The sequence below is a fragment of the Ischnura elegans genome, chromosome 1, assembly GCF_921293095.1.
Source record: "Ischnura elegans chromosome 1, ioIscEleg1.1, whole genome shotgun sequence".
In the NCBI taxonomy this organism is placed as follows: domain Eukaryota; kingdom Metazoa; phylum Arthropoda; class Insecta; order Odonata; family Coenagrionidae; genus Ischnura; species Ischnura elegans.
This window is the reverse complement of record NC_060246.1, coordinates 152,341,875-152,358,680: the sequence shown is the minus strand read 5'-3', so window position 1 is coordinate 152,358,680 and position 16,806 is coordinate 152,341,875. Positions and strand designations below refer to the sequence as shown.

General features: G+C 39.2%; 2 protein-coding genes across 3 annotated transcripts in view; one reads left to right on the top strand and one right to left on the bottom strand.

Moving 5' to 3' along the window:
- The window catches only part of LOC124172481, a 31,369-nt gene extending 18,141 nt beyond the window's left edge, over positions 1–13,228 (bottom strand). Inside the window, exon 1 of one of the 2 annotated variants that reach the window (XM_046551923.1) lies at positions 13,148–13,228. In XM_046551923.1, the coding sequence (XP_046407879.1) occupies positions 13,148–13,207 (60 nt within the window). In that variant the 5' untranslated portion in view covers positions 13,208–13,228. The remainder of the gene's footprint in view (positions 1–13,147) is intronic. The other variant, XM_046551928.1, reaches the window with a different exon arrangement.
- LOC124172470 (spermatogenesis-associated protein 20) overlaps positions 13,184–16,806 on the top strand; it is a 382,628-nt gene continuing 379,005 nt past the window's right edge. Inside the window, exon 1 of the mRNA XM_046551913.1 lies at positions 13,184–13,265. The gene's annotated coding sequence lies outside the window, so the exon portion shown is untranslated. The remainder of the gene's footprint in view (positions 13,266–16,806) is intronic.

The window sequence follows — 16,806 nt, the reverse complement described above, 5'->3', positions numbered from 1 at the left end:
GGAAAATTAATATAATTGAATTTTAAATATTCACTATCTAGTTTCATTTTGGTAATGTATTTCTCATTTGCAATATTTTTGTTTTTCTTTTTATTTTGTATAAACTGTTACCACCTGGCAAATAGCCAACTTGTAACTTGTACAATATAATAATAATAATTACTACCAATGAATATGATTAAGTACTCCTGTGACTGTTATGCTCAAACACATTCCATTTTCATATAACATTAATTTCCCTTGAAGGGCACTAGAATTTCCCTCTGAACACGTAATTGATCTAAAGTCATACTGGTCTCTTATTTCATATTCACTTGGAATTTAAACATGTTTATCTAATAACTCATTTATTAATGACTTTATGTATGTGTACTTAATTATTTATTTTTCTATAAAGAAACATCACCCTCTCAATGGCAACAATTCTAGACTACAACAACATTAATATAATTATCCAAATTACCAATATGTAAATGACTATGATGATACCGCAATATGGTGGGCTAAACGCCCTTGCGGTAATTAAAATATTTTTTGAAGGTTATTTAAATTATGAAGTTATGAAATTAGTTCATGAAATATTTATTAGTGATATGGTGGTGAACGGTGGAGGCGTGTAAATGTAATACTGCCCGCGACGATTGTATTACAGCGGTGGTAATAATTTTTGCTCTTTCAGTTATTCTTTCTCTTAATGCGAACAATGAGAAATCCAGCCATAAATCAAACCAGAGCAATTTTAAAGGCCTGGTTACACGGTGCATTAACCCGTACGGGTTAATGTCTAAATGTATGAACGCGAGAAAAAACGGAAAAATTCACCGTGTAACCACAATGTACAAATGCATGAACGCGTGAACGGAAAATAGAACCTGTTCTAATTTCGTTCATGCATTCGCACAAGTTGAACTCATAATAGAGCCACCTGGTGGCAACAAAAACTAAACGCCTTACGTTACGAGAAAATGTGTGAAAACTTTTGCGAACGCATGTACCGTGAAACAGCTCATTCATGCTCCTCGTTCACGCAAACGTCCATGAATTCAGACTTGCAAACAGACAAGCATTCATACATTAACCCGTACGGGTTAATGCACCCTGTAACCAGGCCTTAATGCTCTGTCGACTTTAACCATCATAATACCCTACCTTATTTCCTCTTCTTAATGATATTTCGGGGGTAAAGAATAGGCATTCGCCGCGAAGTAGTATTTCGCGGAACATGAACGTCCTTGGGAGATAGAATATTATATTAACTTAACTAGAGTGATAATAAATCAGTAATATTGTATGAATTAGAGCATGTTCAAAGCTACTTCGGGATTGTATATCTTATGATTTTGAGGAGCCAGCATTTGAATCCTAATTTATTGCAAGGTCTTCACGAGTGAGAAAAAAAGACATTTTAGGTAGTTGATAAAAAAAGACCTCTCTCTCACCGATAAAAATATGTGTAACTTTGGACTTACTGAAAACATAATTTATTATCGCTTCATTTAATTCCTGGAATCCGTCAATGGTGGGTACTACGCTGTGATAACAAGTCATATTCGTGGTGAATTCTGTGCCGCTTATCTTTGGGTTATTTCTCCATTGGCCATTTATCTTCATTCAGTACTTTCGTACTTCATTTTTTTCTGCAGTCTCCCACGCTGACGGCGTTTTCTTTGGGAAAACCTGCTCTCCCGATGTATTTTGGTGAGGAAGTGGATTTTATCTTTTTCTCCGTAATCTCTTTGAGTTCTCAAGGTGTGGCCACGCAAGTTTACGGCATCCATTGTTCTTTTTTTGCACTCTTTGGCGTTAGAGATAAACGGATGTAAATTTATAACGACGTTTGGTGAAGTAATTTTTAGGGCTAAGGATGGTGTTTAGATATTGCTGTGTTCCAGAATCATTGACTCGCTTATTCGCATCTGCATTTCATTCATAAAGTCATGACTAAGAGAAGCATTCAGTAATGTTGGATTATAAAGAAAGTATTCGACGGTGATAAAATAATAAAAAAAGGTCGATAGTAAAATGGTTCCTTGCGCGGCCGTGGTCACCAGATAACTCCACAAGGAAGACTTCCCAGTGATGATTTATTAGATACATTTTGGGATTCCGTAGTAGCTACTGTCGCCGCAGAAATTACTTTAGGGTAGAGTCCCTTGGCCATGGTTCGGCAACCTTTTGTGAAGGAAGAACCAAAAAGTTATGCAACAAACTGCGCAGCTACTTTTCGAAATTGCTTTCATTTCACAACTGGGAACGTATTTATTATTGGGACGTTTCATCCTTTCCACCTCCAACATTCATGGTTTTTATTCTGTTCGGAATATTTTTTAAGTTTTTAAAATTAAATTATATAATATTATTTGCGCATGATACCGAAAGAGCCACATGCGGCCGTAAGCTGCCAACCCTTGCCCTACTGTCGGCGTCAAAGTGATGTGTCGCTGTATTTTGCAAATTTATGTCAGGACTTCAGTGAATAAAATAGCAATGAATAATAGATCATTTTAAAGGAAATTTTATTATAAATTCTGATTTATTTTTTATTTTATGAAAAATTCAAAAATGTAGACACGCGCGTGAAATAAATGACTACGCGCACCATAAAATTAGCCGTTTTGTCAACTTCATGAACTTTGTAACTCAACCTAGGGAAAAATACTTCGTCTACAACATTCATCTTCCATAATAAGTTTCAAAAATTAATTTAGAATTATAATATGACTTTTAAGTATTTTTAGGACGCATATTTTGTTGTAAAATAACGAAAATGTTTAAACACTATCTTGTACTACAGTTTTCCCCAAAAGAAAAAGTTGAATTAATAGAAACACCTCTTAATTTAAATGAAAAATTTCTATGATCCAAAAATGCATGATTTTTGGTAGCATGTATTATACATGGGGACTAAAAAATACGCTGGAGCGAATGAATGTTGCGTTGCCACGTCTTGCGCGCGAAACTTTGCATCCCGGTAACTGACACTGACCCGCCGCGGCCCCGTTTGGCAACATGGCACAGAAGTTAGTGACATTCACAAATATCAATATTTTTATAGATTATGGATCATAGAAAAATTTGCAAATAAATTAAGAAGTATTTCCATCAATTTTGTTTTTTCTTACGGCGAAGAGAGCTAGAAGAAGCTATTCCTCTAGAAGAGGCTATTTTTCCATCTCGCATCCATGTATTCTCGCATGCGTTCTACCGCTTTACACGATGCAATTTTGAATGCGCCTTCTTACTCACGTCAGATTGCGCAATGGCGTGCCTCGTGTAAAACAGCCTTTACACATTTACAGCCAAAACCCACTCACATTTAAAGGAAGGAACTATCTTCCCTCCTCCTTAGGCCAACTGTTTGGCTCGGTATCTGGCACCGCCTACCTCTTGCCCGTAATATTTGGGAATTCCAGCGAAATATCATGTCACCTACACAAAACTTAACGGCGATGATAACTCAAGCGATTCATTTCTCAATAGTCTAGTTGGCCTCACTCCTGGAGACATCTAGGAAATCTTATCTTGCTTTTATCTCTACTCTGGAGCCTGTTAAAATTATTGGAGCGTTTTCTTAATAATCCCCTCTGGTAGGTGCCCACACGAGGTATGAGTTTTTCGATTAAACAAGGGAAGCAATTTTTGCTACTCATAAACTATTTATTCTTTCCGTTTCCGAAAGCGCTGGGTCTTCTCTACGTAATCTGAGTTCAAGCTGGACGTATTGGGAAAATACAGATCCATTTCTATTTACGCGTGTTGTAATTTTCTTCGTTTATGACTCCCGTTATGCAAAACTCGGGCCTAAGCTGGTAATTTAGTGATCAGACCAAATGAGTAGCGGACTGGTTACCCAAGGCACTAGAGGCTACGCGATGTGATTCTTAAATAGCGTGTTAGCAACCACTAATTTGTGTTCTGTGCAGAATTCCAGGAGCCTTTCTCCTCTTTCATTTCGATTTCCTAATATATATTATTTATGATATTATTATTCTTCCATCCTGACCTTCGCCGACGACAGCATTCCGATCACCAAAAACAATAATGTTTTCTTCACCCCTTACCTGCTTGATTACTTCCCTGATGTCATCGTAGACATCTTCAAAGTCTTCATCCTCGTCTGTCGTAGGCATGTAAACCTGTACCACTACGGTATCTACCGGCTTAGTCTCTAACTTTACCATAATTGTCCTTTCATTGTACTGTAGGAAGCTTTTCACACACATTCCGGCGTTCTTTCTGCGCATTATCCCAACCCCAGCATTACCGTTTAGAGATCCAGTGAGTATAATCCTGTAGCTTCCACTCCAAAATATATCAATATTTTATTTCGGCTTACTTGATAGCGATCCACTGATAGTGAGGAATTTTCAATTGCTGCGGTCAAACTTCCTCATTGATCTTATTTTAACGTACGCAGATTCAGTCTCATTACGGACATAAATTTTGGCTTGGAGCGGATCGTAACCGTTAAGGATCGCTTTTTCAAATCGTTTATGATAAATTGCAGGCTTTATCAATCATAAAATTATCTTCGTCGACAAGGCTAATCGACTGTGCTTTGCTGTAAATTTAATTCGAAAAAAAACTAAAATACCTGAATGAACTCCACGTAAGAATTGATATATTGTAATATTTTATTGAAGAGCGATTTTTATGTGACCCGATATTTTTATCGAAAGATATATTGCCATTTTTTATATTGGGTCGATTTTTCATCGGGCCTCATATTTATTTTTAGTATTGGATAACCTTGTTCCACCGATGTTCTAAACTCAATGTCTGATTCTCTATGTATTCGAATATAACAAAGTAAAATATTCCACCGAAGCTTAGTACGAATGTCTCCCTTTCTCTCGGTCAAAATATCTTATGTGACGACAAAAGGTCGTGAATTGTTCGATAAAAAAGCACTTCCCGATAAAGTATCACGATATGTCGTGTGATATATTTCGAATAAACATATTCGGGAAATAACCGGTGAAGCTTATCGTAAAATGGGTTTTGTTAAAAGAATATTAGAAGAGTGCGACGACAAAGTGAGAGAAATTAGCTACTTTTCCCTCGTTAGATCCCATTTAGAATACGCTGCCAGTTTTAGGGACCCTCATGAAATAGGCTTAAAAACAGAGTTAGAACGCGTGCAAAGAAGAGCTGCTTGGTACGTTAAAAATCGTTACGATAGGCTTGGTAGTGTAAGTGACCTGTTAAATAAACTCGAATGGGAATCTCTGTCAGACCGTAGATAGAAAAATAGACTAAACCTCTTAGATAAATTCAAGAGCAGTGTCTTCTCTGACGAAGTTAACAATATCTACGAACGCCAACATGCTACAGTAGATCAGATCATGTAAATAAAATAAGAGAGATAGACTGTAGAACAGACAAATTCAGAATGTCTTTTTTTCCTCGATCAATAACAGATTATAACGGCAGCGATAGAATGCATAAACAGATTAGATGACTTGTAGTGTAGGCATCTAACCTATGTAAAACTTAATGCACGTTTCTTAATTTTATTATTATTTCTAACAGCATATGGTAGTATAATTTGTTAGTATGCGTGACGTTTTTTGGACCGTGTGGTGTGCATGTGGGAGTCCAATTGCGTGCTGCATGCTGGTGATTGATCTCCCCCTGCCAAACACCCTATAGGTGTAAGGGCCTTAACTACCTGGGAAAATCCTCCTTGCTTTACAAGGTCATTTACTCTCTGCTGCGCCTCACCACCCGTTGCAGTTTGGGCTTCCCAGTCCACATGAGGTAGGAAGTAGCTAATTTCTCTCACTTTGTCGTCGCACTTTCCTGATGTTATTTTTTAAAAACCCAATTTACGATTTGCTTGACCTGTAATTTCCTGAATATGTTTATTCCACGATAGATCATTAGTGAGTGTAACTCCTAGATATTTCATGGATTCAACAGTCTCTAATTGGGTACCCCGAATTATATAGCTACGTTGTAGGGAGTTATTATTCTTCCTGAAATTCATTACGACGCATTTTTTCAAATTTAATTCTAACTGCCATGCATCGCACCACGCTAGGATAGCAGCAAGGTCATTCGTTACTTCATCTATATCTTTGCTGGAACGGATTTTGTTAGTATACTACAGCGTCGTCTGCAAATAATCGTAACTTACTGTGTACTACTTCGCGAATGTCGTTTATATAAAGAAGGAATAGGAGTGGGCCAATGACACTACCCTGAGGAACGCCAGAAGTGACTCTAACCTCATTGGAGACTGCACCGTCTAATACTACTCTTTGGACGATATCGCTCAAAAGTTCTCTTATCCAGGAAATGACATCTTCGTCTAGACCAGTGGCGGCTTGCCCATAAGGACTCTCGGACGCCGCCCCTCCCAAATATTTGAAAAAGTAAAAAAAATAAATATCCATTAGTTTATAATTAAACATCTAATTAATCAAAGTGTTTTTTCAGTCCCATACATCGAAAGTATTGGAAAAACACGAAAAGAAATGGCGCGAGAAGTTCGTATTTGTAGCCGTGGGGCGCTGGCCAGAACGTCCCAATCCATCCCCATGCAGTTATATGGAGAGTGGTAGTGGTGGGGGCCGCTGGTGCTATGACGCGTCTAACGTTGTGTCTTATGGAGGTCTTGGGACGTCGTCCGAGAATGCGCAGAGCGACGTGTGAGTTGACATCGCTGCGCAGGCCGGCGGGCGTATAAACTGGTGTCTACTTGGTGCTGCCACAGAAAAGGGACGTACGGAATCAGAATGGTCACTGTACTGGATGTAGTTATACGATTTTAATTTTTAATTACTGGTAGATATTGCTACAGAAAATAAATTATCTCATTATGCTTGCGTTTTTGGGTGTTTGAATTCCGGAACACATAAAATCCAACCAGTTAAAGGCCGTATTGACGTAGGAAAACTATTCTCGAGTATTTGCCACAGTTCTGTTATGATTACGAATTTCAAGAACCTTGGGGAAACTAATGTTATAATGTTTAGGCCTGAACAATGTATTAATATCTTCCCGATGATTAGAAATGCGGTACCTATTTTTCAGATAAATTTTTTCAAAAGACCTGCGGTATAAGGAAAAATCAGTTAACATCTCCTACTGATTTATAATTTAAGAAATAGGTGCGTGCGTGATAGGGTGAAGGATTAAACATGATTTAAACCGTAAAACGTGACTTTAAATGGAGTCATTCAATGAATGTCAAGAAGTGCCGCGTACAATGCACCTTTTGTGTGTAGGTTCATCATTTATCTAGCCGTCCTTGTTGTATTACTTCATGTTCACCTAATTCCTCAGCGGCAGAGCGGTAACTGTCTGATGGAAAATGTCCACTTGGGTCTGATTTAAGTGGCTTTGAAGAGTTCATATCAGTGTGGAGATCCTTACAGCTCCTCTCTGTGGCTCAGAGTCGTCTTCTTTTACGATCTAGAATTTATATTCTATTATATCATGGCAATGATTTCGAAGACATGGTTATTCCAAGTGCGACCCGTTGACGTTTCGTGTGTTTACCACATATGAATCTTAGACTCAAGGAGATGGTCCGTGACGTCTTTTGTTTGCTAGAATGCCTTTGCTGATCTTAAATTCGTCCCTCAGCTGAATCAGCATTAGTGGACCACGACTTCTATCTCCCTTGAGTCTTCCTTATAGTAACGCAAGACTCTCCTTAAGAACGGAGTGAAATGAGTTCAGACATCATTTTTGAGGAGTTAACTGTGCTTAATTGCCGATTAAGAAGTTTCTTAGTGCTAAGTGTACATTCAAGAAGACAATTTTGAATTAATAAACAGTGCTCGTTTTTGTTTTAGGGAAAAATTGTCCCCAAATCTGTGTCCTGGCACCTTGTTCTTTTTGGTCGTATTTTTTGTCGGCTCATTTTGTGTCGTCCCTTGTTTATTTATAGACTAGTGCCCTTGCTATGTGTTCAATCGGAAAGAAATTGTTGTCCGGCGCTGATTTCAACGAACGTGTAATTGATCACTTTGCTGGACAAAAGGAAAGAAGGATGGACTTGTGCAATATAACTAAAGGCATGTGAGTATTTCAGATTTTGTTAAAAATGTGTGAGAAATATTAAATTATTGATTTTAAATCATACTGTATTCAAGAAGCAACGCGAACACCGCAATCAAAGTTTACATCTACAATAGCAAAGCGCGCGCATTCTAGTAGTGTTTGTTGCCTAGTGGAAGTCAGTGACACTCCCCTCCCTCCTCAGGTGTTACAAGTGTCATTTCTACCTAAATCTTTGCAAATGTCGAATAGATTTGACAAATAACGCATTATGATTGCAAAACGAACAACATAAGTGTATTGCGGGCATATCCGCACGAAGAATGTAGGCGCTAAAACCTAAAGTTACGTATTTTCGTTTGTATTTGCAAAATATCGCAGCAATTATATTTTTATTCTTCAAGATCATTGATCAGTATAATCGAGAGTCCGGACTAAGCGGATCCGCATGAACGAGAGTCTACCGCATTTAGTATTTATTAATCAAGCTTTATTAGGAAAACTAGGTATTTTTGTTGAAAAAAACGGAACATATGGCATTACTAAATTTTATTCCTAGATTGCCGTAAAAACTTAATAAAATACACGAAATATTAAAAAAGTGGAGTGGTGCCCGGTGGAGTGCGCCCCCCCAGGCATTTGACTCACGAGCCGCCACTGGTCTAGACCATAAGATTTCAGTTTTATTATTAACTTTCCGTGGGGTACTTTATCAAATGCCTTTTTGAAATCAAGAAAAATCGCGTCCACTGGAATGTTGTCCTCTCCGGAGACTAAAATATCATGGGCGAAAAGCGCTATCTGGGTTTCGCATGATCTACTTTTCCTGAATACATGTTGAGTTCTCATTAACACTAGAATGCCGAAGGATGTCTTTTGACACCGAGCGCGTAGATTTTTTCGGAGCTGGCCTTTACTTCGTGTTGTAGAAAAAAATCTTTCGTGAATTTTATTCATTTTTGGGGCTTAACAAAATGACAGTGTTATGGGTACAATCCTCAATTTTTTTGTCCTAAAAATTCAAATTTACCTTTAATACTGGAGGGTTTCATTTTGACACTCGATATAATTTATCATTTCTTCTTTCGGTTTAGGTGTCTCGTGAGATGCGGTTTGATAGTCATTTGTGAAGTGGCATAGAACATTACCTTATTATATAGTACCTTGATGTATAGTATAGTGTATTTCAGTATATTAAATTACCTTAATGATTGTTTATGATTTACATAATTTCTATAAATATCGGTTTTCTATTTTTTTTTCGAAAATTTGCTGTAGAATACATTGCCTCACGTGAGGTCAGTAGGTATATTTTGCGAATGCTTGGACTTAAAAACATAAGTTTTTACCGTTGCGGCACTTATTTATCGCGAGACAAATTTGTGTAGTCACGCTGTTGGCAGTAAAAGTGGCAATGTTCGGATCTACGTCAACTATTGTCAAGACATGCATTCACGCGGCTAGTTCGGCCAACTATTGTTAGGACGATCGCTCGGACAATCGTAATGTGAACGAGGCATCATGCGAACATACGGTAGAACTTTTACCTTGAACTTCCCGAAAATAAGATCAAAATGCCTTTGGGTTATCCCGCAACTGCTCTACTAGTGTTTTTCTTTTAAAATACGTGAATGCATTCCTGAACGCTTCCTTCGTGGCGGCTGTAGGCAACTTAAATTTTTTTATTATTAACTCGCGTTCATTAGCGGATAAATGCGTGCTGACTTTTTTCATTTTAGCATGGCACGCTTTCTGTCGCCTCAATGATTTTCTCACTTCCGCGTCATACCATCTCGGTTCGCTACCTTCTTTTTTTGTTTTACTAGGGATGTAGCTATTTATTCACGAAGTTACGAGCGAAAGAAAAGCTTTCCAACTACCCTCTTCATTTAACTTTATTATTGATTCTTGAAACCGGGGAAAGCATAAAAGTTAAGCTGGAGTTAAGTGTAGAAAGCCCAAGAAAATCTTAAAAGGAAAACTGTACAAGCAATATAATAGGATGGATATGATCGGTTTTAGTGATTTTCTTACATAAATTTTTTTTGGAATGGGTAAGGAATGGGAATTGTGCAAATAAAGTATGGGAAAACTTCAAAAGCTTACTAATCGAAGGATCAGATCGATACGTTTCCTCCAAAATATCAAAAGCAAACCCTGATCCTGAATATTATAACGTAAAAATCAGAATGCTAAAGCGTCGAGTAAGAAGGCTTCATAAGATAAGACATCGAGGTGGCGTATGCTTAAGTGACTATAAAGATGCCTATAAGGCCCACCAGGCCATGACCACCTAGAGTATCTAGGTGGTCATGACCAGGCCCACCATACACGTTCAGTTTGGCCTCAAGGCCTGGACTGCACAGTGCACAGTCCCGGACTGAAGGCAGAACTGACAGTGTGTGGCGATGCCTTGAGGCGGATTGTCGGCCGGACGGCCGGATGGGAATCCAATGAGGTCCGGCCTCAAGGCCAAGCGACCTTGAGGCCGGACCTCATTGTTTTCCTAACCGGCCACCGTCCGGCCGACAATCCGCCTCAAGGCATCGCCACACACTGTCAGTTCTGCCTTCAGTCCGGGACTGTGCAGTCCAGGCCTTGAGGCCAAACTGAACGTGTATGGTGGGCCTGAGGCTCCGGCCAAACTGCGTAGTTTCGGCCTCATGTATGGTAGGTCTAAGAAAAATTAAAATTATTAAATTAAATAAAACCGAAAAATTAAAGGCCAAGAATAAATTCTTGAGGTACTCTCTAAAAGATCTGGGCTGGAGTGGGCTTTATAAGTATATTCGAAGGAGACGAAAAGGGAATAATGCTCTGGAAAATATTTCTCTTAAGTGTGAAGACCGTATTGTAAATGATAATTATTCAAAAGCCACAGCTTTTGAGAACTTTTTTCCAAAGTTTACAGTGAAGCTGGAGTATTATCACCAATAGTTGGGGAAGCCGTTTGGTTTCACCTTTTTGAAATCAAAGACAGGGATGTAAGAGCAAAATAAAAAGTCACGCGTCCTGTGGTCCTGACGACCTTCCGGGGGAACTAATCAAAAGGTTGGGTAATTTTCTAGTTCCTTTTCTAAAACACTTGTTCACGGTAATAATTAATAATGGTGATTTACCCGATGATTGGAAAGTCATACATAGCTCCCATTTACAAAAAAAGGGCCTCGAGATAGTGCTAATTCCTATCGGCCGGTAGTATAACTTGCATCGTGTGTAAATGAATGGAGCATCTGATCACGGAGTATATCAAGGAGGTCTTAAGATAAAAGAAGTTTTGGGAAGGACAACATAATTTCCGTAAGGGTTACTCCTGTGAGAGTCAATTAGCGTCTCTTTATCAGGATTTGGTGGAGGGGCTTGACAACGGGAAGCAAATCGATGGGGTTCTGATTGATATCTCAAAAGCTTTTGATAGGGTAGATCATGAGATTCTAATAAAAAATAAGCGCGCTCGGCTTGGATGGTAGGGTCGTAGAATGGATAAATTCCTTTACCTCAGGTAGATCACAACGTGTTAGAGTCGGCGATATTTTTTCCGATGAATTCACTGCCACTGAATGGGGAGATCAAGCAACTAAAAAAAGTTCAGCGATTAGCAGCAATATTTGTATTGGGAAATTTTAGAAGGAAGGCAAGCGTCATGGAGATGTTAAAAGCGCTGGGCTGGAAATCTATAGAGTCAAGGAGGAAGAAAGCGCGCTTGAAGGGTATATTTAAAGCTTACAGAGGTGATCCTGCGTGGAGGGACCTAACAAAGCGGTTAAAAGTACCAAGTTATCTGGCGAGGATCATAATTATGAGATTAAGGCTCCATGGCAGCTGTCAAATAGACTAAAATTTTTCTTCCTACATCTTGAATTGAGGATTGGAATGATTTACCGGAGGAAATTTTTTTGTGCCCTTCCCAACTAACGCCAAGACATTTATGACTAGGTTGAATAAGATTGATTTCTTAGGGCTTTTCTAAACGATTATTTTTTTAAATTTGGTGTTTCGTGTTTTTTTTATGCTTTGGTCTTCATATGTTATTTTGTAAAAATGGATTTTGAGGGCTATGTAAATGTAGACATGTATTGTTTTTTTTGCTAATTTGGTGCTTTGTACATGGGCACATGTAGTGCGTAAAAAATGGTTTTTGAGGGCTTTTTCAAATTTTTTTGTACTTAGTATTTTGTTTTATATTTTGGTTTCTGTATATTTTTGTGTGTGATGATACCTATAAACCAAGCTGGAACTTTGCATTTTATATTTTTATCTTTATATATATATTTCCTGATTTTAACTTACCACCCGACCTTATGATCGATTTGTAACAACTCATGTAATAATAATAATGATAGTAATGAATGTTTAAACTTTTGAACTCAATTCCCTACAAACATATGCCTTCGGTTTCGCTATTTTTTTTATTCAAAGGTTTATTAGTCCGCTACTAGTGGATGAAATCAAACTGATGTTCAATCCATGAATTGCTGAAAGGAAGGCCAAAATAACAATCGTATGCAGCGACCCGACCGTGCATTGGCTCGACCCTAGAGGTCGGTAGTCCGGACAGATGGGAATGTTGCCCTGTTTATTTGGGGATTTTATTGGGATGGTCGTTTATTTAAAACTCATCAATTAACTACCTTGAGGTTTAAAATGACGATTTTAATTTTTTTTTTAATATTTGTTTTCCAACAGAGGTTCATTAGCCGTTGTTGTTATAAGTCGTTATTTTATGTTGTTATTTGTCGATTGTTGGATTGTTGACAACTGTTTCTTTGTATAGGCAGCTGAAATCGAGTGCAAAGAGAGTGGTAGGAAAATTTGGAAATAAAATAATTTATTAAAGAGCATTTCCTAAGCAAAAATGGGCTATTATACATTATCACACACATTAGTAAGTCCCTCGACTAAAATAGGTTTTCCGCCTATTATAGATCTAGATGAAGATCGATAGATTGACTGTGATAGAGACTTGATTGATGGAAGCCATTGGAAGCGATAGGACAACGGCGGCGTTGGAAGGTGGGAAAATTCTGTGCCTTGAGTTTACCTTTTTGTTCAGTGATAAGGGCACTATTGAAACTTATCTTATCGGAAAAACTATGCGACCAAACCACTCACCAGGGAGTTCTCGCGGTACTCTTACCTTCTTCGGATGGGGAGCAATGAGAAGAGAGTCGACTGCTGTTTCTTCACCCCTCGCCATCTCTTCCCCTTGATTATCTGGTCCCTGGACGAAAAGGATGCTTAATTTCCTCCCTCAGGTACAGCAAATTCGATTTGTAATAGCCACACATTGGTCTGCAAGTCTGCAATTTTACTTATAAAATATTGTGGACGAAATTAATCACGTGAAAACTGACAGGAAGGCACTTATGAGTGACGACTTCGGCGTCTTTCTTCCAATGCCAGCGACTCATAATTTTTATGCGGTTGTTAGAAAGGCTTCAAGTCCACAAGTTTAACACAAAGAATACTGACGGCCTCGTCGACAACGATGCTGTTGCAGAAGCTTCAATGAACTTGAGCCGTCAGCTCACCATCTTCACGCAATTCGTAGATGACGATTACCGGCGTGGGTGCTTGTGTTTCTGCTTTGTTGAACAAGTTTCCTAGGACTATATTTCAAGTCCTCGAGTTATATTCTGCCAAAGTCACAAACGTAAACAAACAAATGAAACAATGAGTAAGCCATCGAAACAATATACGTCGGGGACTTAACTTCTTTGCAGCGCTGTACCTTCCGGCAAAGTGTGGAAAGATTAGCTGAGGATTACTGTGTATACGCGAAAGCAAGTGGAGGGGAAGGATAAGGAAAAGTAGGGGAAAAAGATTAGGAGGCTGGGGGAAGGACAGGAGGGGATCAAAAGGTAATGCATTCATGGCGGGAGGAACTTATCATTGGCATGGACTCTAATCGCTATGGTTTGCGGTGATTTTGGGATATAAGCTATTTTGCGCGAGCCAATTTATTGTCAACTTAAATACACGGGCAGAGTTCCAATGAAAACAGCATCGTATGATGAGACAGAACTGACAGGTTAGTAAGGAACGGAATATATACCTGTGAAGTCCTTCGATTGAATTAACTCCCCGCGTAGGTATTATTAACTCTGAACATTCCTGCATGCTGACTAAATGCACATACCAAACTTCTGAATCGAATCCAGGCTATCATTGAAATTGATTGTTCGCTGAGCCCAGTGGATTGTCTTGCTTATTTTCGCTGTGCGAATTTTAATGTCCTCTGAAAGTTGCCAATTTGCATAGATATTTCATTATCAGATATAATAACCCAAATACGCTTTATTTTCTGTCCCAATTTTTGCCTTGAAGTTTCAAAATTTCGCCGAAAAAGTGAAATTTTCGTTCCTTTTTTAGGAGTGAATTTGTTGGTAAATTATATGGCCCACAATGAAAATTTAAAGCAGAGTGTGAGTAACATGCCCTTATTGTTCTTCGATAAGATGATGATAGCTTATTCCCCCATGAATTCATTTTCATGCTCACTGAAAGTTGCCACGGCAGATTGCAATCTCCATAAATAATTTAAATGTGATCGCTCAAACATGTTTTATCAAGGAAGGTGTACTATTGGGAGTAGTGGGTGACTTCTGTAAGGGGTTAGTTGAGCTGAATAAATTTGAAAGGTTTGCAGGTCGTCTGGTCGTTTGCTAACCCCCCACTGTCACATTCAGACGACCTGCAAACCTTTCAAATTTATTCCGCTCAACTAACCCCTTACAGAAGTCACCCACTACTCCCAATAGTACACCTTCCCCCTGCGGTCGTCCTAGATGTAAGACCTGCCCAATTTTTACCCCTCCTTCTATCCCCAGTCATCTCGTCTCCTATGTCTACCACCACCTCCTGCGGCCTCCTGTACTTCAAAAAATGTAGTTTACCTAATTCAATGCAAACACTGTCCCTCCTTTTATATAGGCAAATCCTCAACTCCCCTTAACCTTAGAATCAATAACCACAGGGCATCTTGCACTTCCTCTGACTTTGCGTCCTTCCCGGTGGCGAAACATGCGGCCACTCATCAGCGTCAATTCAATTCAATGATTGCTACAATGTAGCAGTTTTAGCCTACCTTCCCCCCACAGACCACCCACTCAAACTTAATTCCATTGAATTAACTTACATATGGCTATTCAAAGCATTTCTTCCTCCCGGCTTAAACATCAACCGATAATCCCTTAATTGCCTCAGCTCACTCTTTTCCCCCCCTCTTTGGACCCTACCTCCCCTCTATTTCCTATTCCCTCAGCTATCCTTTACCCTTTACCTACAGTCTTTTACCTAACTCCGAGGAAGGTGGTAATGCCACTGAAAATTCAGTTATTAATGTGAGTTTTTATTCTTTATATATATATAATATAAAGGAACTTCTTCTTGCCCTAGGGTGGGCACACAAAAAACTTAAAGATTGATAGAAAAACGAAAAATAAAATAATAGTGAGGAACTTATGGGGAAAGGTTGTTTCTACAAATTTTCGATGGCACGCAGCCCATCTTTCTCAAGTGAGAAGAGGAGGGAAAGTGAGGAAAGGGCACAAGGAAGGGTGCAAAGCAGAGGGCAAAGATGGAGGGAGGAAAAACGGTGGACGGGGATTGGTCGTGTTCTCTCTAGTATCACAGAACACACAAGATAAAGATTAAAAACTCACATTAATAACTGAAAGCTATTGGCTTGAAAGTGCCAAATGCAAGCCAATTCCAGGGTGAGGAGGTTGAGGGCGGAGTCAGTGGGGGGGAGGGAGGCAATAATGGATACTTTGTAGGATTGATGGAAGATGGAGTCGTGTGACAGACAATGTGTAGGTACTGGTAGAGAGGAGTGGGGGGACGATGGACAACAGGAGGCGCGATGTTTGTTAATTCTGAGATTGAGGGGGCTAGTGCATTGGCCGATATAGAAAGCGGGGTGGAAATTACAATGAAGAAGGTAAATGATGCTGGTGGAAGTACAAGTAGTGGAGGGGAAAATTGGTAGGCATTTAAGCTTGGGGAGAAAAGAAGCAGGGGGTGGGGAGAATATCTTGCTGGTTTTACACCTGGGGCAATTACAAGGTGAGGGTGTGGAGATAGTGACTGACTGCCTTTTTTGTGTTTCTATGTGTATTGATATTGACTTAAAACCATTTATATTTATATTGCGTGCTACGTGCATCTCGTTTTTCTAAACATTGTGTATTTGTGCCTGGATCGGCTCGTCATCTTCTTCTTCGTCCGTCCATCGGCTGCCTCTTCGGTTCCTGTACTGTGAGTTGTAGCTGACTTCCCTCAATGTCCTGTCTCTCCTTTCATTTCCTTTAATCCATCCTTCCTCTTATCATTTCTCTTTCATTTACCTATTCCCACATCCCTCCCAATGGATCACGTTCAACCCATTACATTTTGGATTAAACAAATCAAAAAATTCTCCTTCAAACTAGCCCAATATACCTGCCACACAGAATTTCTCTCATCCTGCATTTCGCTAGGTACTTTCCGGAATGGTCTCCGAGTAAAATTCTCTCTCTCAGGCATTCCACCTAGTCTATGTCCCTCCTTTCATATTCTTTCCTTTCAGTACTTGCTTTCCCTATGCCAATTCACCCTCACACAATATCAAGGGCTAGTTGATCAATATTATAACTCTCTGCTCTCCCTCATAAAATTAATTTCACTCTGTTCGCCTCACCTTCTCAAGGAAGTTAACACAATTCTAGTTTCAGCGCACCTCTTCCTCAAGAAGAAACGCAAGAATTCGCTACACAAACTCTCTTCCCTTTGCATTTCACATTTCCGAGAGGGCCT